This window comes from Triticum urartu, chromosome 6A, assembly GCF_056163025.1.
Source record: "Triticum urartu cultivar PI428250 chromosome 6A, HENAU_Tu73, whole genome shotgun sequence".
NCBI lineage: Eukaryota > Viridiplantae > Streptophyta > Magnoliopsida > Poales > Poaceae > Triticum > Triticum urartu.
Window position 1 is genome coordinate 500,506,358 of NC_141878.1, and position 23,690 is coordinate 500,530,047.

Here is a 23,690-nt window from a genome sequence, read left to right on the forward strand (position 1 = left end):
AGGTAGGAAAACAGGAAAAAAAGCACAAGAATTACTTGCACTAGCAAGCATACATGTACAATCTTGTTAGAATTTGGAATTTGAATACGCAAGCATGTCTCGACTAACAGAAATAAATTTTGTGCATTCGAATTATTATGGCATATACCCAATAAAGTAACAACGGCGCACAATCAAAGTCAGAAACAACATATCACATGCCTTTTTTCTTAACAAAGTACAATCGAAGTTGCTCACATACATTCATCTCTATGAACGCGCACACACACACTCTATCCCTATGAGCACCTTTGAGAGACTGAGCTGACACATTATCTTAGATTGACGAAATGGCCCTACACCTTCATAGTCGACGCGTCTCCTCCCACTGAGCGCACATCATCAGAAGGCCTGAAATAAATTTAGAAAAATGCAAGTATCAATGTCAAATATGGGACTTCAACTCTAATGGGCAAAAGATACCTCCTAACCATCCAACCACATTTGCACACATTCCATGCCTTCGGATATGACTTTCGAATCACTACTGTGCATAAACCTAATTCAAGTCCACATCTGAATCTGTTGAGGACTGCATGTGGTTGGTACCTCTCCAGCATTGTGCCCCGGTCGCCCAACCCTCTTATCCACCTCCCTTGGCCCCTCCTCCCATCGCCATGTTGCTTCGCGCCGTCATAGGGTTCCTTGCAGGTTGTCCACCCTATTCTCTATTGTCGCCCCGCCTTTCCCTTCTTTTTTAGCAACACACTTGGCTGACTCAACAAAAGCATAATATGGTAAATATTGTAAATCCACTAGACAGAGCATGTGAGGCCAACTCAATATTTAGGAAAATAAATATGTTGAACCATACTTTGGTGTCTGTGCTGCTGCAGTTGCAAGTTTTTTTCGCCCACATGGAATTGAACTATTAACATAGTACTCCCTCCGGTCCTTTTTAGTTCGCATATAAGATTTGTTTGAAGTCAAACCTCATAAACTTTAACCAAGTTTATAGAAAAAAATACAAACATTTAGAATGTGAAATCAACAACATTAGATGCGTCATGACTTTACTTTTCATATTGTATAAATTTAGCATTATAGATGTTAATATTTTTTCATATAAATATGGTCAAACTTTACGAAGTTTGACTTCAGACAATCCTCATATGCAAAGTAAAAAGGACCGGAGGGAGTATGTCATAGACTTACTATTATTTCATCACAGTAAAAGTAAATATCTATGATAGTAGTAATAACGCACGTGAATGCAACATCTTGCCTAATAGTTTTTTTGTTTGCAGCATTGCAGGGTGAATGAATATGTAGGAAATAAAAATGAAACATCAAAATTATCCAAACCCGGAATGCCCGCAAAGGATATTTTTCTTAAAGTCGACCAGAAACATAACACATTTATAAGTTGAAGCTGCCAAACAAAAAGTAAATACAATAATAGATGCATACACCAGTCCAGTAGCTTCTCCACAAGAAGGAACATGCCTCATTCCAAATCTCCTCATTCAGGCATAATGGGTTTAACCCGGGTGCTTACATTACATACATCTTCAGTTGCTAGTCTCCAGTTATCTTCCGTGACTTTTTTGGCATTTTGAAAATATATAAAGCTTTTAACAAGAAAGTAGATAGTAAAGGTAGTGCAAACTACTCAAAGCTTCCTAGAATAATGGCATGCCAATTTTTCATAAAACAACAACAAACCCCTACCTATTTGATTCAACGTTAGCAGTTTGGAATATCATCAGGATATGCTTCTTCCAAAATGCTATCTATACCCTGAATTTGGTAGTTTATCTATTCAGAGAATGTGTTCAAGAATGAAGTTAAATGTATAATATGGAACAAAATAAGTAAGACAATGAGAAGCAACAGAACCAGGGTCATGTCTACAATATGCTTGAGCTGCATATGCACAATATACAGAGGAGCAATGCTTTTTTAGGACATCGTCTTCGGTGGAGTTTTCTCATCAATGCTTAACCCATAGCAACATTTTAGTAATTTGCCCATAGGAGCATCCAATTATTTCAAACTGTGACAAGGCAGTGCATCTCTGCAACCAACTGCATTCCCTGATGTCGCCTCAAATGTGTAACCCATTGATTTGAACCTACACCAAGAGTAACAAACGTTTGAGTCCAGGATAGGGGGAGTTCGACAAAAAAAGATATACTAAAAATGAGTGAGGTTGAAATAGTTATAGTTGATTGCCAAAATAAATAGAGGGAATATCATACTACCATGGCAAGAGGTCGCCACCAACCTCAGCATCAGCGGGGTATATAAAACTTTTATCACTTCTATCAGAGTTATTTACCCAAAACCACCATATTATGGGCTAGGGTAACAGATCGGTACCACATTTCAGGCAGGTCACACAAAACCACCAACAATGGGTCTAATTTGTAACACGGAGCACTGACGCTGCGTTTTAGCCCCGAAAATAGCGAATCCGACAGGTTGGTCCCGCATGTCGGGCTGACGTGGCACGTGTTGACGGACGCCGTTAGACGGCGAGAGACGGCCGTTTCGGCGCGCCCGTCTACGAGGTCAAGTCGTTCCCTTCCCCCGCTCGATTCAATCCAGTCGATTCAGTCCTTCCCCGCTCCGCTCCGATGGCGACCAGCTCCGGCGGCGATGGCGCACACGGAGTCGACGGAAGCGGCGACGCCGCACTCAGCGGCGAGGGCCTTGGTACTACTTCAGGGCAGAAGCTGTTGCGCTCGCAATGCGGGGTCATCGGCCCCCACACCGATGACGGCTGCGACCTAGATCCAGAGTCTGCCGCGGCGGCGGGCCTGTCGCCGGAGCATGGTACCGAGGAAGCAGCTTCGCAGATTGGTCCCGCGGATGTGCTCCCGTTCGTCCCATCTTCAGCTAGGTAATCTGAATCTTTCAAAATCTGTTCTTTCAATCTTTCCTCCTTACTGCAGGATCTGTTTTAAACATTGATTTGTTAGTCATTTAGAAGTGATTGTAGTCCTGAATATTTGTCGACTATCACATCTTTAGTTAGGGTTCAGTTATCTTAGTAGTACTGTATGGTTCTGAATTTTTGGAGAAAATCACACTGTAGTTTTCATTTATGGTATTGCTACACTACATTGCATTGTAATGCTTTACACTGCATTGTAACCAGTCTGAGCTATATTAGGCTTGTAGATATTGTCTTGTTAATATATGTCTATTTTAGGCCTGAATTGCTTACACTGCATTGTCATGTTACTGTAATTTAAAATTTTGCTTACACTGATAGTAATGTTAGTACTGATTTGCTATGTTACTATAATTTAAAATAGTTCATTATAATTGTCAGATATAATGGTCAGTTATGTTAATACAATTGACTTGTTAATATTCATTTGTATGTCTATTTTAGGCCTGAAGATTTATGGTCAATCTATTTCCAGTTTCCTGGAGAGAAGTATGCTCTTGTTAAGATGTCTGAAAGAGAAATCACTTATGGTAGTTTGGTCAATGTAATGGTCAGCAATGGATACTGTAAGGATGACAGTCTTTGCTACTTGAAAGATGAAAATATAGGGCTGCAAGGTGTTTGTGTGATTAAAGGCAACATTGAAGTAGTTCACATGGTGAGACAATTTGAGAGCACCTAGACATTGTCACTGACAGTTAGAAAGGGAAAGGTAGTTATTGAACCAGCAGTTGGAGAAGATCAACATGCACAGCAAATAGAAAAGGAGGCACCTGTTGTTTTTGCTGTTGCTGAATCAGGTGTTGTGCACAAAACAGTTCCTCCTAACTGTCAGTTACATCTTGGGACACAGGAAAGTGTAAATTTTTTGCCACTCAAATCAGTTCCTCCTAACTATCAGTTCCATCTTGGGACACAGCTTAACACTGAAGTAAGTGTCAATTATGCTGATTTTTAGTTTGGTTCAGATGAGGAGGACAACGCAGTTAGTGAGGAAGCAATTCCTGTAGGCATGGACACTGATGAGGAGGACAATGCAGTTAGTGAGGAAGGTTCAAGCAGTGATGAAGATTTTGTAGTTGATGTTGACCACTTAGATGCAGGAGAAGAAGAAGATGACTCAGATTCAGTGCAGTATGTAGAAGAACAAATTGCAAATAGGAGGACAGAGGAACCTGAGCTAGATGAAACTCTTTCTGAAATAAAGAGGAAGAGAGCTGAATATATGTCAAGTACACACTGTGAGGGGGACACAGATCCTGAAGATATATATGACATGGAGCAGGAAGAAGATGATGAGGAGGCCCAAGAGATTCCAGTTCCTGAGCCTGTTAAGAAGAAGGCAAAGAGGCCAGGTCCTACTAGTAGGTCCCACTCTAGTGCTGGTCCAAGCATTAATCCTGATTGGTTTCCATCTTCAGAAGAGGAAGATACAGGCTTTGAAGCAGATGATGATGGAAATGAACCAATGTCCTTTGTTATCAGCTCTGGCAGAAGGAGTAGGGCTAAGAAAAGACCACCTAGGGTCTGGTATGATGAGGACATGATGCATCCAGAACAGCAATTCCAGCTAAAGCTCTGTTTCAAAGATGCTTACCAATTCAGAGAGGCCCTTGTCAATTTGCATGTGAAACAACTTAGAAGATATAAATACCACAGAAACTGCAGTGATAGGGTAATTGTTTGCTGTGAGGGAGATGGTTGTCAGTTCTACATGGTAGCAGCACAGATAACAAATGAGCCCACTTTCTGCATTAAGAAGATGAGGTTGGAGCACACATGTCCCACCCAGTCTGAGAAAACTAGGATTAGTTCAAGGTAGCTTGGCAACAAAATGCTTGAGACCATCAGATCAGATCCCAACACTACTGTACCTGCTATTGTTGACAAGGCAAAGAGACAATTTGGGCTTGAGATTCCTAGGATGATGGCATGGAGGGCTAAGAAGAAAGCAAAAGAGATTGTGCTTGGTGATCACAAGAAGCAATATAAGAGGCTGAGAGACTATTTGGAGACTGTGAAGCTTACAAATCCTGGATCTAGGTGCATTGTCACTACTGTTAGTGGAACCAGAGAAAATCCTACTGCTGGACCAAGGTTCCATGGTCTATTTTTCAGTTTGAATGCATGTTGTGAGGGCTTCTTGAATGGATGTAGGCCATTCATAGGTCTAGATGGCTGCTTCATCAAATTGACTAGTGGTGCACAGATACTAGCAGCTACTGGAAGGGATGCAAACAACAATATGTACCCCATTGCCTTTGGAGTGGTTGGAGTTGAAGATACAGTTAACTGGTCCTGGTTCTTGACACAGCTAAAGTATGCTCTAGGGGGAAGTGAAGAGGGCAAGTTTGGAAAGTACACATTCATGTCTGATAGACAGAAGGTTAGTTCATTTTCTTGTTCATTTAGTTGTTCATTTAGTTCATTTACTTGTTCATTTACATGTTCATTTAGTTCATTTACTTGTTCATGACTAGTTGGTAGGTGTCGAGTCGTAACCCTTCTTGTCGACACTTAGGCATAGATAGCCTAGGGTGACCCATGTGGTATCAAAGAACATATCCATCATCAAAGTGATGCCATCATGACTAGTTGGTAGGTGTCGAGTCGTAACCCTTCTTGTCGACACTTAGGCATAGATAGCCTAGGGTGACCCATGTGGTATCAAAGAACATATCCATCATCAAAGTGATGCCATCATGACTAGTTGGTAGGTGTCGAGTCGTAACCCTTCTTGTCGACACTTAGGCATAGATAGCCTAGGGTGACCCATGTGGTATCAAAGGACATATGCATCATCAAAGTGATTCCATCATGACTAGTTGGTAGGTGTCGAGTCGTAACCCTTCTTGTCGACACTTAGGCATAGATAGCCTAGGGTGACCCATGTGGTATCAAAGAACATATCCATCATCAAAGTGATGCCATCATGACTAGTTGGTACGTGTCGAGTCGTAACCCTTCTTGTCGACACTTAGGCATAGATAGCCTAGGGTGACCCATGTGGTATCAAAGAACATATCCATCATCAAAGTGATGCCATCATGACTAGTTGGTACGTGTCAAGTCGTAACCCTTCTTGTCGACACTTAGGCATAGATAGCCTAGGGTGACCCATGTGGTATCAAAGAACATATCCATCATCAAAGTGATGCCATCATGACTAGTTGGTAGGTGTCGAGTCGTAACCCTTCTTGTCGACACTTAGGCATAGATAGCCTAGGGTGACCCATGTGGTATCAAAGAACATATCCATCATCAAAGTGATGCCATCATGACTAGTTGGTAGGTGTCGAGTCGTAACCCTTCTTGTCGACACTTAGGCATAGATAGCCTAGGGTGACCCATGTGGTATCAAAGAACATATCCATCATCAAAGTGATGCCATCATGACTAGTTGGTAGGTGTCGAGTCGTAACCCTTCTTGTCGACACTTAGGCATAGATAGCCTAGGGTGACCCATGTGGTATCAAAGGACATATGCATCATCAAAGTGATGCCATCATGACTAGTTGGTAGGTGTCGAGTCGTAACCCTTCTTGTCGACACTTAGGCATAGATAGCCTAGGGTGACCCATGTGGTATCAAAGAACATATCCATCATCAAAGTGATGCCATCATGACTAGTTGGTACGTGTCGAGTCGTAACCCTTCTTGTCGACACTTAGGCATAGATAGCCTAGGGTGACCCATGTGGTATCAAAGAACATATCCATCATCAAAGTGATGCCATCATGACTAGTTGGTACGTGTCAAGTCGTAACCCTTCTTGTCGACACTTAGGCATAGATAGCCTAGGGTGACCCATGTGGTATCAAAGAACATATCCATCATCAAAGTGATGCCATCATGACTAGTTGGTACGTGTCGAGTCGTAACCCTTCTTGTCGACACTTAGGCATAGATAGCCTAGGGTGACCCATGTGGTATCGTAGAACATATCCATCATCAAAGTGATGCCATCATGACTAGTTGGTAGGTGTCGAGTCGTAACCCTTCTTGTCGACACTTAGTCATAGATAGCCTAGGGTGACTAGGGTGACCCATATAAAATCATTTAAAATCTAATTAACTCATATAAAATCATTTAACATCATATTAACCCATATAAAATCATTTAAAATCATATTAACTCATATAAAATCATATAAAATCATTTAAAACCATATTAACCCATATAAAATCATATAAAATCATTTAAAATCATATTAACTCATATAAAATCATATTAACCCATATTAACTCATATAAAATCATTTTAAATCATATAAAATCATATTAAATCATATTAAATCATATAAAATCATATTAACTCATATAAAATCATATAAAATCATTTAAAATCATTTAAAATCATTTCAATTCACTTTCATGCAGGGTCTACTCAATGCAGTGACAGCAGTATTCCCAAACTGCCATCATAGGTACTGTTTGAGGCACATCTATGCAAACTTCCAGAGAGCAGGATTTGGAGGAGAGGATTTGAAGAGATGCATGGATGCAGCTGCCTATGCTTACACTGAACATGACTTCAATTTGGCCATGGAAAGCATGAAGGCTGAGTGCACTGCTGCTTGGGAGTGGATGTCAAGAATTCCTGCTAAAGCTTGGTCTAGGCATGCAATGGACACTAATTGCAAAACTGATTTAGTGGTGAATAACTTAAGTGAAGTTTTTAATAAGTACATTCTAGATGTAAGGAACAAGCCAATTGTCACAATGATCAATGGGATCAAGGACAAGTTGCTAGTGAGGTTCCACCAGAAGAGAGAGGGTGGAAAATGTGCTAGATGGGAGATTGCACCAACCTATGCAGAGAAGTTGGAGATGAACAAGAAGTATGCAAGGGATTGCAAAGCACTCATAGTTGGCCAAGGATTTTTCCAAGTCAGTAGTGGAGACAAGACCTATGATGTTGACACAAACATACAGACATGTGGGTGCAAGAAATGGGACATCACTGGAGTTCCTTGCAAACATGCTTGTTCTGCCATCTATAGGTCTAAACAGCCGCCAGAGGATCATATCAATGTGTTTTTCAAGAAATCTATGTACTTGGAGGCATATAAGCCAGTGATTTACCCTGTTCCTGGTCCAGATAGCTGGGTGAAAACTCCAACACCTGACATTGAACCACCACAGTTCAAAGATGACAAGAAGGGGCCAGCAGAAGAGAAAAGGAAAAAAGGAAAGTTTGAGCCACCTCAAGCAAAGCAGACATCTAGGATGGCTACTATAACATGTGGGAACTGCAAGCTGCAAGGACACAAGTACACAAGTTGTCCAAAGCCATTGAGGCCTGATCTGCAAATCAGGAAGAACAAGCACATGGTATTTTTATTTTGAAATCACTTGAATGTTCATTTCTATTGACTGGTCATTATAAAGTTGTTTAATTTTTTGATTACAGGCAAACAGGACTGTACCAGAATGGCACCATGGTGCAGCTTCATCAGCTACTGGAAGTGCTAGGGGTGCACCATCATCATCTACTACAAACTCCTCTCCTGCTGCTACTGGAAGGGGAGCAAGGTATGCTACTACTCCTGCTGCTGCTGGAAGGGGAGCAAGGTCTGCTACTACTCCTGCTGCTGGAAGGGGTGCTAGTTCTTCTCCTACTGCTGCTGGTAGAGGTGCAAGATCTTCCACTGCTGCTGGAAGGGGTGCAAAAAGGTTCAAGCCTCCAAGAAGTTCTGCAGAAGCTTCTACTAGCCAGCCTGCAGGCAGTAGGCCAAAGAGGACAAAGTACATGATCAAGAGGATGGAGGGGTACTTCTATGCCAGTGGGAACTACTAAATGCTCAAATTTGAAGTCTGTATGCAAGTGCATGTGTGCTAAATCAGGCATTACATCACTTTATTTATGACATTATGAACCTATGTATGGCACTCAAAACCTATGTTTGTTAAAACCTATGTATGGAGTTGTGAACCTATGTATGGCACTTTGAAGTTATCTATGTTTATCTCCTGCTGTTAAAATTCTGTGCAAATAGATGTTCTGTGCAAATATATGTTGTGTGCAAAATAAATTTTGAGCAAAAAAGATCTGTGCAATATATGTTCTGTGCAAATAGTATGGACAACTACAAACATTTCATTTGATACAAACAAAATACATTAATAAGTAGGCCATTGATCCAAAGATGCAATGATAATAAGTTGGACATTAGTTCTTAAGAGTACACAACACAAGTCTTCAGAGTACACAACACAAGTCTTGGACATAAAGATACATAAAGCATTACAACTTATTAAGTGCATAACAGCACATTCAAATCAACTGCAGTGCTACCCTAAACCACACCACAATACATACTTAAAAATCATCACATATCTCCTTCAACTTCTTGATCTTGTCCTTGTACCCATGTTTCTGTTTGAGCAGATCTGCAATCATGTACTCCAGTTTTTTCTTCTCTTGTTTTAGTTGGTCCCTCTCTGTCACAACTTGGTCTCTCTCTGCCACTAGCTGGTCCCTCTCTTTCTCTGCCTTTGCCCTAAGTACCTGATGAAGATTGGTACAACCATGGTCTGCCAGCTTCTTCTTCTCCATCTCCTCTTTGAGATCACTTAGAGCCAACCTAACATTGCCCAGCTCTATGATAGCATCCTCCTTGTCAGCAACCATTTTTGCAAAGTCCAGTTTGAAAAACCTCAGATCTTCCTCCATCTTCCTCTTTTCTCCAACTAGTTTGTAATTTCTTTCACCAAGCTCAACATTTTCTTTCAGCCTGTCATCGATTTCTTTGTTATACATGCTCCACAATTCAGTGAGGGTGAACTGCATAGCCACTGACCACTCTGGGTCTATCCACTCCAGATAATTGCACTTTAGTTCTGCCTACAATTAAATAAATATGTTCTCAATAAGAAATTGTATGAAATGTGCACAAATTCTATAATACTCTGTACACTCTCTACTTTGTTCTATCCACTGAATTGTAGTTCAGTTATATCCACTGAATTTTAGTTTAGTTCTACCCACTGAATTATATTCTATGCATCAATTGGTGCCTAAATCAAATATTACATCACTCTTAATTAATAGATATATTGTCAAAATTGTATGCACAAATTATGGGCAGAACCAATTATAAAAGCATATATAATTTTTTCCATCTATAAGATTGTATATGCATAGATTATGGGCAACAACTATTACATCAACAGAAGCAACAGAAGCAACAGAAGCAACATACCTTCTCCTCAGCACACGCAAGAAAACGTCTGCCTGTGTCCACATATTCAAATGCAACAAGCCTGACGCAAGGTGCTTGATGCAGACAACGAGACGACAGGTCGTGAGCAATGCCACTCCATTCATAGCAAGAGATAGTCCTAGGAAGCTAACCAGCACACAAATTGCACAAATCAGCGGCCTGGTAAAAAATCCCCAAATGATGAACCCTAACCCTAGCGGGATGAACCCTAATCCGTGAGGGAGGCGAGAGGCGAACACGCATACCTGGCTAGTGACTTCTTCGCCGTCCGAAGAAGAGCTAGAGGACTGGTCGCTCCAAGAAACCATGGCGGAGCGGCGAAAGGCGGCGAGTCGACAGTGGCGGCGCCGGCGGTGGTCGGGGTCGAGAGAGAGGACAGAGAGAGTGAGGAAATGGCTGGTCTGGTTCGAACACCGACCGGTACGGGCCACTTGAATGGGCGCGCCGAAACGGCCGTCTCTCGCCGTCTAACGGCGTCCGTCAACAAGCGCCACGTCAGCCCGACAGGCGGGACCCACCTGTCGGATTCGCTGTTTTCTGGGCTAAAACGCAGCGTCAGTGCTCCGGGTTACAGATTAGCCCCATTGTTGATGGTTTTGTGTGCCCTGCCTCAATTGTGGTACTGATCTGTTACCCTAGCCCATAATGTGGTGGTTGCTGGTAAATACTTCCTTCTATCAATGAACATACAGGTGAGCCATCTTCCCCTAAACTTCTTTGATGTATTATTACAGGACTATCATTGAATGCAAAATCCGTCGGTCACACATTCACACAAAGACTACCATCATAATAGTCAAGTAACGAAAATGGATGGAAGAAACTAAAACAGATTGTGACTTGTTGATAGCGCAAAAAATCCATTGTTAATCTCGCTCCATATATTACTGTTCCCCATATAAAATCACGTGTACTTTTCCAATACTATCAGCCAACCATGCCTTTAGATCTACAGCAATGTAATAATTTATTTAAGTAGAACCAAGATAAAGACCTGACCATCCTGAACTTAAGAAGTCCCCGCTTATTAGGGGGCTGCCGGATTGGTCGAGTGAAAAAATTAGCTATGATGGAGATGTGTGAAATCAATAACACAGAGGTTGTGGAAATCCAAGGGCAGAAATATTAAATGGGACAATCGTCCAAATGATCATGTCGCAAATCGGTCCAACAGATTAGGTCATGATTATTAATTACTCTTCTTAATCACTCGCATGTGCTGACTGTGTTGTTTAACACTTTGAATGCAACTTGATCATACAAAACTACGAAAATACCATACATGAAAGTGATTTATCTCCTCTCTCATCATCAAGCAGCAGCAGCAGCTTCCTTTCATGCCATTATGGCAGCTTCATTTTGGATCTTGAACATCACATTCCTTTTGATCTCTTCCTTTGTAGCTCCCACTATAGCAGAAGTTGGCCGTGCTAACTACCTGCACAAAGGATCTTCACTAGCCGTGAAGCATGCCTCCCATGTCATAGAGTCGCCTGACGGCACCTTCTCCTTTGGGTTCTACAACCTTTCATCCACAGCCTTCACCCTGTCGATCTGGTTCACCAATTCGGCTGACAGGACCATCGCCTGGAGCGCGAACCGGGATCGCCCCGTACACGGGATCGGGTCCAAGGTCAAGCTGAACACTGATGGAAGAAGCATGGTCCTCACGGACTACGATGGCACGGTCGTGTGGCGAACCAACTCGCTGACCGCGGAGGCCGATCACGCGGAGCTCATGGACTCCGGGAACCTCGTGATGAAGGATCAAGGTGGCAACATACTGTGGCAAAGCTTCGACCATCCGACCGACACTCTGCTACCAGGCCAGCCAGTGACGGCCACTGCAAAGTTGGTATCAAAAGATCTCTCACATCCCTCAAGTTACTATACATTGAGTTTCGACGACCGATATGTCTTGTCGCTCGCATATGAGGGGCCGGATCTTTCTAACCACTACTGGCCTAACCCTGACCACAGTAGCTGGATGAACTATAGAATCTCCTATAACAGTAGTAGGAGAGCTGTGCTTGATAAGCTGGGTCAGTTTGTGGCTACTGACAATACCACCTTTCGTGCCTCTGATTGGGGCTTGGAGATCAAGAGGAGGCTAACACTAGACTACGATGGTAATCTCAGGCTTTACAGCCTCGATGAATTTCATCGGAGCTGGTACGTTTCTTGGGTGGCTTTCTCCCAGCCCTGTGACATACATGGCCTATGTGGTTGGAATGGAATATGTGAGTACTCACCAACACCACGCTGCTCTTGTCCTCCTGGCTATGTGGTCAGTGATCCAAGTGATTGGAGCAAGGGCTGCAAGCCGGTGTTCAACCTCACCTGCGGCCAGCGTACGGGCTTCGTGCGCATTCCTGAGACCGACTTTTGGGGCTCCGATCTGAACTACACCATGTCGACGTCCATGCACACTTGCAAGGAGATGTGCTTGGGGAGTTGCGCATGTGTGGCATTTGAGTACAAAACTTTTCCAAACGCCTGCTTCCTCAAGTCTGCTCTCTTCAATGGCAAGACGCTTCCAGGATACCCCGGCACGGCATATCTCAAGGTTCCCGAGAGCTTTCTGTCGCAGCCGCACACGTCTGACTCTGTTCTTCATCATGGCCATGCCTGTGATGCATCAAACAAGCAGACCGTGAGTTATACCACGCACACCAATGACGGACAGGGTGCAATGTGGCACTACTACTATTGGTTCCTCGCTGCGTTCTTTCTTGTGGAGGTCTGCTTCATTGGTTCTGGCTGGTGGTTCATGTCAAGACAACACTCGGCACGATCAGAGATCTGGGCAGCAGAGGAAGGCTACAGGGTGGTGACGGACCATTTCCGTAGTTTTACCCACAAGGAACTGCGGAGGGCCACTAAGAATTTCAAGGAGGAGCTTGGCCATGGGCGACATGGCTCTGTGTACAAGGGGATTCTGCACGACAGCCGTGTAGTCGCAGTCAAGAAGCTCAACGACGTGAAGCAAGGTGAAGACGAGTTTGAGGCCGAGGTGAGCGTGATCGGTAAGATCTACCATATGAACCTGGTGAGGGTGATGGGCGTATGTTCAGAGCGCAATCACCGACTGCTGGTCTACGAGTATGTAGAGAATGGCTCGCTGGCCATGTTCTTGTTTGGTGACAAAGGGCCACTGCAATGGCATCAGCGGTACAAGGTCGCGGCTGGTGTGGCCAAAGGCCTCGCATACCTTCACCATGAGTGCATGGATTGGATCATTCACTGCGATGTGAAGCCTGAGAACATACTTCTAGACATGGATTTCGATCCCAAGATCAGCGACTTCGGGTTCGCAAAGCTGCTGCAGAGAGGCCAGGCTGATCCCGGTAGCATGTCCAAGGTTCGTGGAACTAGAGGCTACATGGCTCCAGAATGGGTGTCCACCGCCCCCTTAACTGAAAAAGTGGATGTTTATAGCTTCGGGGTGGTGCTGCTGGAGCTGGTCATGGGGTCTCGAGTATCCGAGCGGGCTACCGATGGCCGCGAGGATGCCGAGGCTGCACTGCAGCAGCTAGAATGGACAATTGAAGAGAAGATGGAAAGTGACGACCTGACATGGATCGATGGCTTTGTGGATCCTAGGTTGGAGGGTGACTTCGTGTATTCGGAGGTGCTGTTGATGCTGGAGGTGGCTGCTATGTGCTTGGAGAAGGAGAAGAGCCAGAGACCGAGCATGAACCATGTGGTTCAGAAGTTCCTCTCATTTGACTGAATTTGGTGACTTGTGTTGCCTTTCTTCTTAGTTTACCTTGCTGAATTCTCCTTTCCTATTGTGTGGTTGGGTATGTTTCACTTCATTGTTGTGGAAACATAATTTCATCTCTGTATGTGCCCTTAAAACATCTCTTTGGTGTAGCAACTAGTATTTGTTTGTTGAGTAGCATATGTGCTGCTGCTCCTGAAAATTTTGTTCTGTGGGTCTCCTCCATTTTATGTGTTATGTTTGCATTGTTGCCCCCTCCTGTACTCTGGATCTTTTATGTGTGGTCTGCCTATTATCCTTAAATGTCTTGCTTTGCATTGAAACCTACAGTTCAATTTCTTGTGGATACCTTGTTGAACTTGGGTACTGCCATGAGATAGCTTGCCTGAGGTACCTTGTACGTTACAACAGCTCAATTTCCCATCCAAGTTCTGCAATATGCATGCAACAAGTAATTTCCTTACTGTTAAAACAAATAATAATACCTTCGAAAATTCTGTAGTAAGAAAACTTGAAGAAAAAATGTTGTGAAAGGACAAATTGGAAAGTAATAGTGCAGAAAAACACAAATAAACCTACATATGGTGCTCACAAATAATCTGTATATTGTCTTATAATACATTACGACATCATACTGGTTAATTGAACCATATCAAACAAATATGATAATATTATTTTTGACAGAATATTTGATAGTGTCTTGGTAGAACAAATTTATAATGTTCTTGAGAGATCACAACTTGGTGAAAAAAATCAGAGAAATGCATCCATCAGTTTTACTTACCACCCATCCAAAATATTATACTGAATATAACTCTTCAAGCATAGTAATTTTCTGGTTTATGGTTATGCTTGCTCACAGTTGCTTTCCTGTTGTATATCTAACGGCGACAGGGGGGCATCATGCTAAAGACACCTTTTGTTTAAGCATTAACATATTACGATTCTTATCATGGTTTCTGAACCCACATGATGCAGTAACCATCCAAATTCACATCTAAAGAGAATATCTGAATCCAGAACAATATTTTTTCTACTAAGACCCAAAAGCAACCTTGGCTCATCTAAACTGAAGACGGGGAAACTATTTGGGGCCGCAATGTATTGAATCCAACACATGCACATCCTGAGCACTCATACATATTTCCTATCTAAAACAGAGCAAAATTTTAAATTGCACAACTAAGGTCAGGAGTCACACCCAAAATTGAATCTTATCCTCAAAGGGTCTACAAATATTGTCATTTAATCAGGTGTGTGGACAGCCCCTCCAACTTAATGTGGTAGAACCATTACATGTACCACATACCTGTTTGAAAACAACATAGTACTGGCCAACAAAGTTACCAAGGCACTGAAGACCATATTATTACACAAAATGCAGGTATTGATCAGTATGGAATACCATCCTCCTCAATTGCATATAAAAAAAGGTACAGTCACACACTATCTGAATTTTTGATTATTAACAGGAGCCGATGTCTTGTCGTCCAGAGTTAACTGAGCGAGTTAACAGAGCGTCGTATAAATATACATTGCTGTTTCGCTTCAGGATTCCGGTGCCCGAACTTTGCCAAATTAGAAACCTCTCTACCACAGAAGACACGGCGCAGGGCAAGACATGTATAGTCCCAACCCTGCATTTCAGAGCAGCGGTGACTGTCAGATGTAATGTAACAGAGTTTGCAGAAATACCCAACCAATTTAGTATGGCATCTACTCAAATTCAATGGCCTCTTCTCTCCACCGGCAGGCAACACTGCTCAACTAAGGATCAATGAAAGTACTTCCTCTGTCCCATAATATAAGAATGCTAGTGTCAAAAACGTTCTTATATCATGAGATGGAGGGAGTAAAAAAGAGACGGAAAGAGTACATGCAATGCAAGACAAGTATTGTCTTTACTATAAGAACAAGAGACATGGGTGATCTGATTCTGATTACAGCGATCTCATGCATTATTCACCGGCATCGTCTCAATAAATAAACCGTGTATAATACTCATAAATTGCTAACATGTACTTCCTGGAAACAAAAACTAATGTTTACGGCCGAAGAGGCGAAACCAGATTGATTTAATGCGGCCCTGCACCGACGTCGCGGACCGGCGTTGCACCGACGTCGTGGACGCCGAGGCGTAAGGCTTCTCCTTCTCCAAGGCCCAGCTTGACGCGTGGCGGCGCGTGCAAAGCTCGTCCGTGCAGGCGCAGGCCAGCCCCATCCTCTCCAGGTCATGCGCCTGCACGACCTCGTCCGCCACCGCCGACGTGCTGATGACATGTATGTCGCACCGGACGGAGAAGCAGTCGTCCACGAGGTACCCGGAGCTCTCCAGCTCCTCCCTTGTGATGAGCGGGTAGAACCAGAAATCGCCCGTGTGATCGAAGCTCGATCGGTGGCTAAGATAGTGCGGCGTGGCCGGCGCCGGCTTGCCGTGGTGAGGGACCAGCGTGAGCCGGACGGTGGCGTTGATCGGCTGGCTGACGCGCTCGGTGGTGAGCTTGAGGGCGAGGGCGACGTACTCGGTGTTTTTCAAGGGTCGTGGGTAGTACACGATGCACCACGAGCACCCGGCTGCCTCGAACTCGCATGATCGCAGCTTCGCGCCATTGCGGAGCTGCTTGCTCTGCGAGTAGCCGGCGATTTTGAGCAGGTGGCAGCCGCCGGTGGTCGCCGTAGTGGAGATGGTGGAGGCGGAGACGATGTCGCTTTCCTGTGACGACATGGTGGACTCTACCAAATACGCAGCACCCAAGAAGATGCCAACGACGATAAGGATACGTAGCGGATTTATATACACGTACGTCCACATGCCTTATTCTTAGATTAGAAAAACGGTGCTGGAAGATCGCAATAAACATTAAATCTAGGACGCCGATAAATGCCACATGTGTGGGCGTTAGGAAGTCCGCCCACACATTTTGTGTGGTGTATAAAAGGAACAGCCCATACACCTACGTGTGGGCAAAACAATTAGCGCCCACACGTCTCTTTTTTTCCCTCCCGATCCTTCTCACACGCGTGCGTGTGGGTGAAGTTGATAACGCCCACACGCCCGTATGTCAGGCCTCGTACCTCCTGGTCCCGCACACCACGCGTGACGGTCACCGCGCGCCCGCAGTTGCCATGGTCTAGACCCTCGTCCATGTTCGTTTAATTGCAGTTGCCATGTCGCTGAACTACGGTTGCCATGTCGGACAACTGCAGTTGCCATGGTTGCTCAACTGCAGTTGCCATGTATGGTCTGATCTAATGTAGTTGCCATAATTTCATAATTTTAGGAGTTGCCACATACTAACACTAGGCAGTTGAGAGAGTTGCCATGTGCTCACAAGCATGCTAGGGCAGTTGTCATGTAAAAAGAAAGAGTTGTCATCTGCTTACGTGCACGTTAGGGCAGTTGCCATGTACATACACGTTATGGCAGTTGCCATGTACCATGCAAAAACATATGGCATCGGTAAAAGAGAGTTGCCATCTGCTTACGTGCACACTAGGCAGTTGCCGTGTACCCTGCAAAACACATGGCAAACTCGGGTAAAAAAAGAGAGTTGCCACCTACTTATAAAAGCACACTAGGGGCAGTTGCCATGTGCAGTGCAAAAACACATGGCAACTAGCAGCTTGGGTGTGGGAGAGGAGAAGGGCGTGTGGGCAAGATGCGAAATGCCCACACACTAGCCCTTGTGTGTGCGTGCAAAGTGGCGTGTGGGCGAACTGCTGAACGTCCACACACCAGCCCCTCCTGTGTGGTGAAACGGCCGTGTGGGCGACCGGCTGAACGCCCACACACCAGGCCAGTCCTACGTGGCACTAGAAACATGCCAAGATTCATGCGCTCACGAACGGACGTGGATCCACGTGTGTGGGCGAGATGCAAACGCCCACACATGTAGGCGTTAACATTTCCGTAAATCTAACTCTCCTAAAAAATCTAACTGATTTGGACCTTTTCTACAGGAATCTGTTTGGGCTGTTAAGCATGGACGAGACTTGCCTGCTCCCCGCTTGTGCGCCTATCTATGCTTCCGCATACATGACTTGATTTGATTGGAATAAAATAAAACCCAGCCCTACCCTTTAAAATGAGGTGGAAGTACGGATGAGAGCATGAAGAAAGAGCAGGCAAACCGAATCCGTTAAATGTAGATAATTGTATCAATCTATTTTAAATGTGCCGTGCATGGCGCGGCCTCTTATCTTCTCGCTTATGGTGCATCTTCCGGTCCAAGAACACATAACTGACTGCCCGTTCTCCGCGGCGAGTAGAGGCCTATGTACATTTTTCCCGTCCAAGAACACATGAGTAACCCTCCGCTCTCCGCCGCGAGTACTAATCTATACCTATATCTATCTTTTTTTATGATAATATGTGTCTCATTTATATTATAAAGATTAAAGTACAAGTCACATAAAAACCGATATAACAAAACTGAAAAGACGGCACAATGTCTCTGAGCTTGACACCAACGCCCGTCACCTGCCTCCGACATCACCATAGCAGCCACCGGAAAAAAAATGATGGATCACCTTCTCACCTGAGTTCGACAAAGACGAAACCATTACCGTTGAACGAATTAGACCGGGACAACACCCCGTACACGCTGTTGGGTTTCGTAGTAATTTCAAAAAAAATTCCTACGCACACGCAAGATCATGGTGATGCAAAGCAACGAGAGGGGAGAGTGTTGTCTACGTACCCTCGCAGACCGACTGCGGAAGCGTCGACACAACGTAGAGGAAGTAGTCGTACGTCTTCACGATCCAACCGATCAAGCACCGAAACTACGACACCTCCGAGTTCGAGCACACGTTCAGCTCGATGACGATCCCCGGACTCCGATCCAGCAAAGTGTCGGGGAAGAGTTCCGTCAGCACGACGGCGTGGTGACGATCTTGATGCACTACAGCAGCAGGGCTTCGCCTAAACTCCGCTACAGTATTATCGAGGAATATGGTGGCTGGGGGCACCGCACACGGCTAAGAAATAGATCACGTGGATCAACTTGTGTGTTCTAGGGTGCCTCTGCCTCAGTATATAAAGGACTAGAGGGGGGAGGCTGGCCGGCCAAGGTGTGGCGCGCCAGGAGAGTCCTACTCCCTCTGGGAGTAGGATTCCCCCCTCAATCCTAGTTGGAATAGGATTCGCGGAGGGGGAAAAGAGAGAGAGGGGGCCGGCCACCTCTCCTAGTCCTAATAGGACTAGGGGAAGGGGGAGGCGCGCAGCCCATGTAGGGCTGCCTCTTCTCTTTTCCACTAAGGCCCATCATGGCCCATTTAGCTTCCGGGGGGTTCCGGTAACCTTCCCGGTACTCCGGTAAAATCCCGATTTCACCCGAAACACTTCCGATATCCAAACATAGGCTTCCAATATATCAATCTTTACGTCTCGACCATTTTGAGACTCCTCGTCATGTCCGTGATCACATCCGGGACTCCGAACAACCTTCGGTACATCCAAATGCCTAAACTCATAATATAACTGTCATCGTAACCTTAAGCGTGCGGACCCTACGGGTTCGAGAACAATGTAGACATGAACGAGACATGTCTCCGGTCAATAACCAATAGCGGGACCTGGATGCCCATATTGGCTCCTACATATTCTATGAAGATCTTTATCGGTCAGACCGCATAACAACATACGTTGTTCCCTTTGTCATCGGTATGTTACTTGCCCGAGATTCGATCATCGGTATCCCATACCTAGTTCAATCTCGTTGCCGGCAAGTCTCTTTACTCGTTCCGTAATACATCATATCGCAACTAACTCATTAGTTGCAATGCTTGCAAGGCTTATGTGATGTGCATTACCGAGAGGGCCCAGAGATACCTCTCCGATAATCGGAGTGACAAAACCTAATCTCGAAATACGCCAACCCAACATGTACCTTTGGAGACACCTGTAGTACTCCTTTATAATCACCCAGTTACGTTGTGACGTTTGGTAGTACCCAAAGTGTTCCTCCGATAAACGGGAGTTGCATAATCTCATAGTTACAGGAACATGTATAAGTCATGAAGAAAGCAATAGCAACATACTAAACGATCGAGTGCTAAGCTAATGGAATGGGTCATGTCAATCAGATCATTCTCTTAATGATGTGATCCCGTTGATCAAATAACAACTCATTGTTCATGGTTAGGAAACATAACCATCTTTGATTAACGAGCTAGTCAAGTAGAGGCATACTAGTGACACTTTGTTTGTCTATGTATTCACACATGTATTATGTTTTCGGTTAATACAATTCTAGCATGAATAATAAACCTTTTATCATGATTATAAGGAAATAAATAATAACTTTATTATTGCCTCTAGGGCATATTTCCTTCAGTCTCCCACTTGCACTAGAGTCAATAATCTAGATTACACCGTAATGATTCTAACACCATGGAGCCTTGGTGCTGATCATGTTTTGCTCGTGGTAGAGGCTTAGTCGACGGGTCTGCAACATTCAGATCCGTATGTATCTTGCAAATCTCTATGTCTCCCACCTGGACTAGATCCCGGATGGAATTGAAGCGTCTCTTGATGTGCTTGGTTCTCTTGTGAAATCTGGATTCCTTTGCCAAGGCAATTGCACCAGTATTGTCACAAAAGATTTTCATTGGACCCGATGCACTAGGTATGACACCTAGATCGGATATGAACTCCTTCATCCAGACTCCTTCGTTCGCTGCTTCCGAAGCAGCTATGTACTCCGCTTCACATGTAGATCCTGCTACGACGCTTTGTTTAGAACTTCACTAACTGACAGCTCCACCATTTAATGTAAACACGTATCCGATTTGCGATTTAGAATCGTCCGGATCAGTGTCAAAGCTTGCATCAACGTAACCATTTACGACGAGCTCTTTGTCACCTCCATATACGAGAAACATATCCTTAGTCCTTTTCAGGTATTTCAGGATGTTCTTGACTGCTGTCCAGTGATCCACTCCTGGATTACTTTGGTACCTCCCTGCTAGACTTATAGCAAGGCACACATCAGGTCTGGTACACAGCATTGCATACATGATAGATCCTATCGCTGATGCATAGGGAACATCTTTCATATTCTCTATATCTTCTGCAGTGGTCAGGCATTGAGTCTTACTCAATTTCACACCTTGTAACACAGGAAAGAATCCTTTCTTTGCTTGATCCATTTTGAACTTCTTCAAAATTTTGTCAAGGTATGTTGTTTGTGAAAGTCCAATTAAGCGTTTTGATCTATCTCTATAGATCTTTATGCCTAATATGTAAGCAGCTTCACCGAGGTCTTTCATTGAAAAACTCTTATTCAAGTATCCCTTTATGCTATCCAGAAATTCTATATCATTTCCAATTAGTAATATGTCATCCACATATAATATCAGAAATGCTACAGAGCTCCCACTCACTTTCTTGTAAATACAGGCTTCTCCGAAAGTCTGTATAAAACCAAATGCTTTGATCACACTATCAAAGCGTTTATTCCAACTCCGAGAGGCTTGCACCAGTCCATAAATGGATCGCTGGAGCTTGCACACTTTGTTAGCTCCTTTTGGATCGACAAAACCTTCTGGTTGCATCATATACAACTCTTCTTCCAGAAATCCATTCAGGAATGCAGTTTTGACATCCATTTGCCAAATTTCATAATCATAAAATGCGGCAATTGCTAACATGATTCGGACGGACTTAAGCATCGCTACGGGTGAGAAGGTCTCATCGTAGTCAATCCCTTGAACTTGCCGAAAACCTTTCGCGACAAGTCGAGCTTTGTAGACAGTAACATTACCATCAGCGTCAGTCTTCTTCTTGAAGATCCATTTATTCTCAATTGCTTGCCGATCATCGGGCAAGTCAACCAAAGTCCATACTTTGTTCTCATACATGGATCCCATCTCAGATTTCATGGCTTCAAGCCACTTTGCGGAATCTGGGCTCACCATCGCTTCTTCATAGTTCGTAGGTTCATCATGATCTAGTAGCATGATTTCCAGAACAGGATTACCGTACCACTCTGGCGCGGATCTTACTCTGGTTGATCTACGAGGTTCAGTAGTATCTTGATCTGAAGTTTCATGACCATCATCATTAGCTTCCTCACTTATTGGTGTAGGTGTCGCAGAAACAGTTTTCTGTGATGTACTACTTTCCAATAAAGGAGCAGGTACAGTTACCTCGTCAAGTTCTACTTTCCTCCCACTCACTTCTTTCGAGAGAAACTCCTTCTCTAGAAAGGATCCATTCTTAGCAACGAATGTCTTGCCTTCGGATCTGTGATAGAAGGTGTACCCAACAGTCTCCTTTGGGTATCCTATGAAGACACATTTCTCCGATTTGGGTTCGAGCTTATCAGGTTGAAGCTTTTTCACATAAGCATCGCAGCCCCAAACTTTAAGAAACGACAACTTTGGTTTCTTGCCAAACCACAGTTCATAAGGCGTCGTCTCAACGGATTTTGATGGTGCCCTATTTAACGTGAATGCGGCCGTCTCTAAAGCATAACCCCAAAACGATAGCGGTAAATCAGTAAGAGACATCATAGATCGCACCATATCTAGTAAAGTACGATTACGACGTTCGGACATACCATTATGCTGTGGTGTTCCGGGTGGCGTGAGTTGCGAAACTATTCCACAATTTTTCAAATGTACACCAAACTCGTAACTCAAATATTCTCCTCCACGATCAGATCGTAGAAACTTTATTTTCTTGTTACGATGATTTTCAACTTCACTCTGAAATTCTTTGAACTTTTCAAATGTTTCAGACTTATGTTTCATTAAGTAGATATACCCATATCTGCTTAAGTCATCTGTGAAGGTGAGAAAATAACGATATCCGCCACGAGCCTCAATATTCATCGGACCACATACATCGGTATGTATGATTTCCAACAAATCTGTTGCTCTCTCCATAGTACCGGAGAATGGTGTTTTAGTCATCTTGCCCATGAGGCACGGTTCGCAAGTACCAAGTGATTCATAATCAAGTGGTTCCAAAAGTCCATCAGTATGGAGTTTCTTCATGCGCTTTACACCGATATGACCTAAACGACAGTGCCACAAATAAGTTGCACTTTCATTATCAACTCTGCATCTTTTGGCTTCAACATTATGAATATGTATATCACTACTATCGAGATTCATCAAAAATAGACCACTCTTCAAAGGTGCATGACCATAAAAGATATTACTCATATAAATAGAACAACCATTATTCTCTGATTTAAATGAACCGTCTCGCATCAAACAAGATCCAGATATAATGTTCATGCTCAACGCTGGCACCAAATAACAATTATTTAGGTCTAATATTAATCCCGAAGGTAGATGTAGAGGTAGCGTGCCGACCGTGATCACATCGACTTTGGAACCGTTTCCCACGCGCATCATCACCTCGTCCTTTGCCAGTGCCCGCTTATTCCGTAGTCCCTGTTTTGAGTTGCAAATATTAGCAACAGAACCAGTATCAAATACCCAGGTGCTACTGCGAGCTCTAGTAAGGTACACATCAATAACATGTATATCACATATACCTTTGTTCACCTTGCCATCCTTCTTATCTGCCAAATACTTGGGGCAGTTCCGCTTCCAGTGACCAGTCTGCTTGCAGTAGAAGCACTCAATTTCAGGCTTAGGTCCAGACTTGGGTTTCTTCTCCTGAGCAGCAACTTGCTTATTGTTCTTCTTGAAGTTCCCCTTCTTCTTCCCTTTGCCCTTTTTCTTGAAACTAGTGGTCTTGTTAACCATCAACACTTGATGCTCCTTCTTGATTTCTACCTCCGCAGTTTTCAGCATTGCGAAGAGCTCGGGAATAGTCATGTTC

General features: G+C 43.9%; 3 protein-coding genes and 1 pseudogene across 3 annotated transcripts; 2 read left to right on the forward strand and 2 right to left on the reverse strand.

Moving 5' to 3' along the window:
• Positions 1–3,391: 3,391 nt before the first annotated feature.
• LOC147965882 (uncharacterized) lies at positions 3,392–7,947 on the forward strand (annotated as a pseudogene).
• A 1,313-nt stretch (positions 7,948–9,260) lies between these two features.
• Positions 9,261–10,472, reverse strand: LOC147965883 (uncharacterized). The gene is made up of 3 exons (XM_087527148.1): positions 10,410–10,472; positions 10,144–10,290; positions 9,261–9,785 (listed from the first exon to the last, which is right to left on the reverse strand). The coding sequence occupies exons 1-3, from the start codon at positions 10,470–10,472 to the stop codon at positions 9,261–9,263; spliced, it is 735 nt and encodes a 244-aa protein (XP_087383274.1).
• A 997-nt stretch (positions 10,473–11,469) lies between these two features.
• Positions 11,470–14,147, forward strand: LOC147965884 (putative receptor protein kinase ZmPK1). Its single transcript, XM_087528481.1, has one exon. The coding sequence runs from the start codon at positions 11,510–11,512 to the stop codon at positions 13,895–13,897; it is 2,388 nt and encodes a 795-aa protein (XP_087384607.1). The 5' UTR covers positions 11,470–11,509; the 3' UTR covers positions 13,898–14,147.
• A 1,002-nt stretch (positions 14,148–15,149) lies between these two features.
• LOC147965885 (BTB/POZ and MATH domain-containing protein 1-like) lies at positions 15,150–16,638 on the reverse strand. The gene has a single exon (XM_087526983.1). The coding sequence runs from the start codon at positions 16,611–16,613 to the stop codon at positions 15,927–15,929; it is 687 nt and encodes a 228-aa protein (XP_087383109.1). The 5' UTR covers positions 16,614–16,638; the 3' UTR covers positions 15,150–15,926.
• Positions 16,639–23,690: the final 7,052 nt, after the last annotated feature.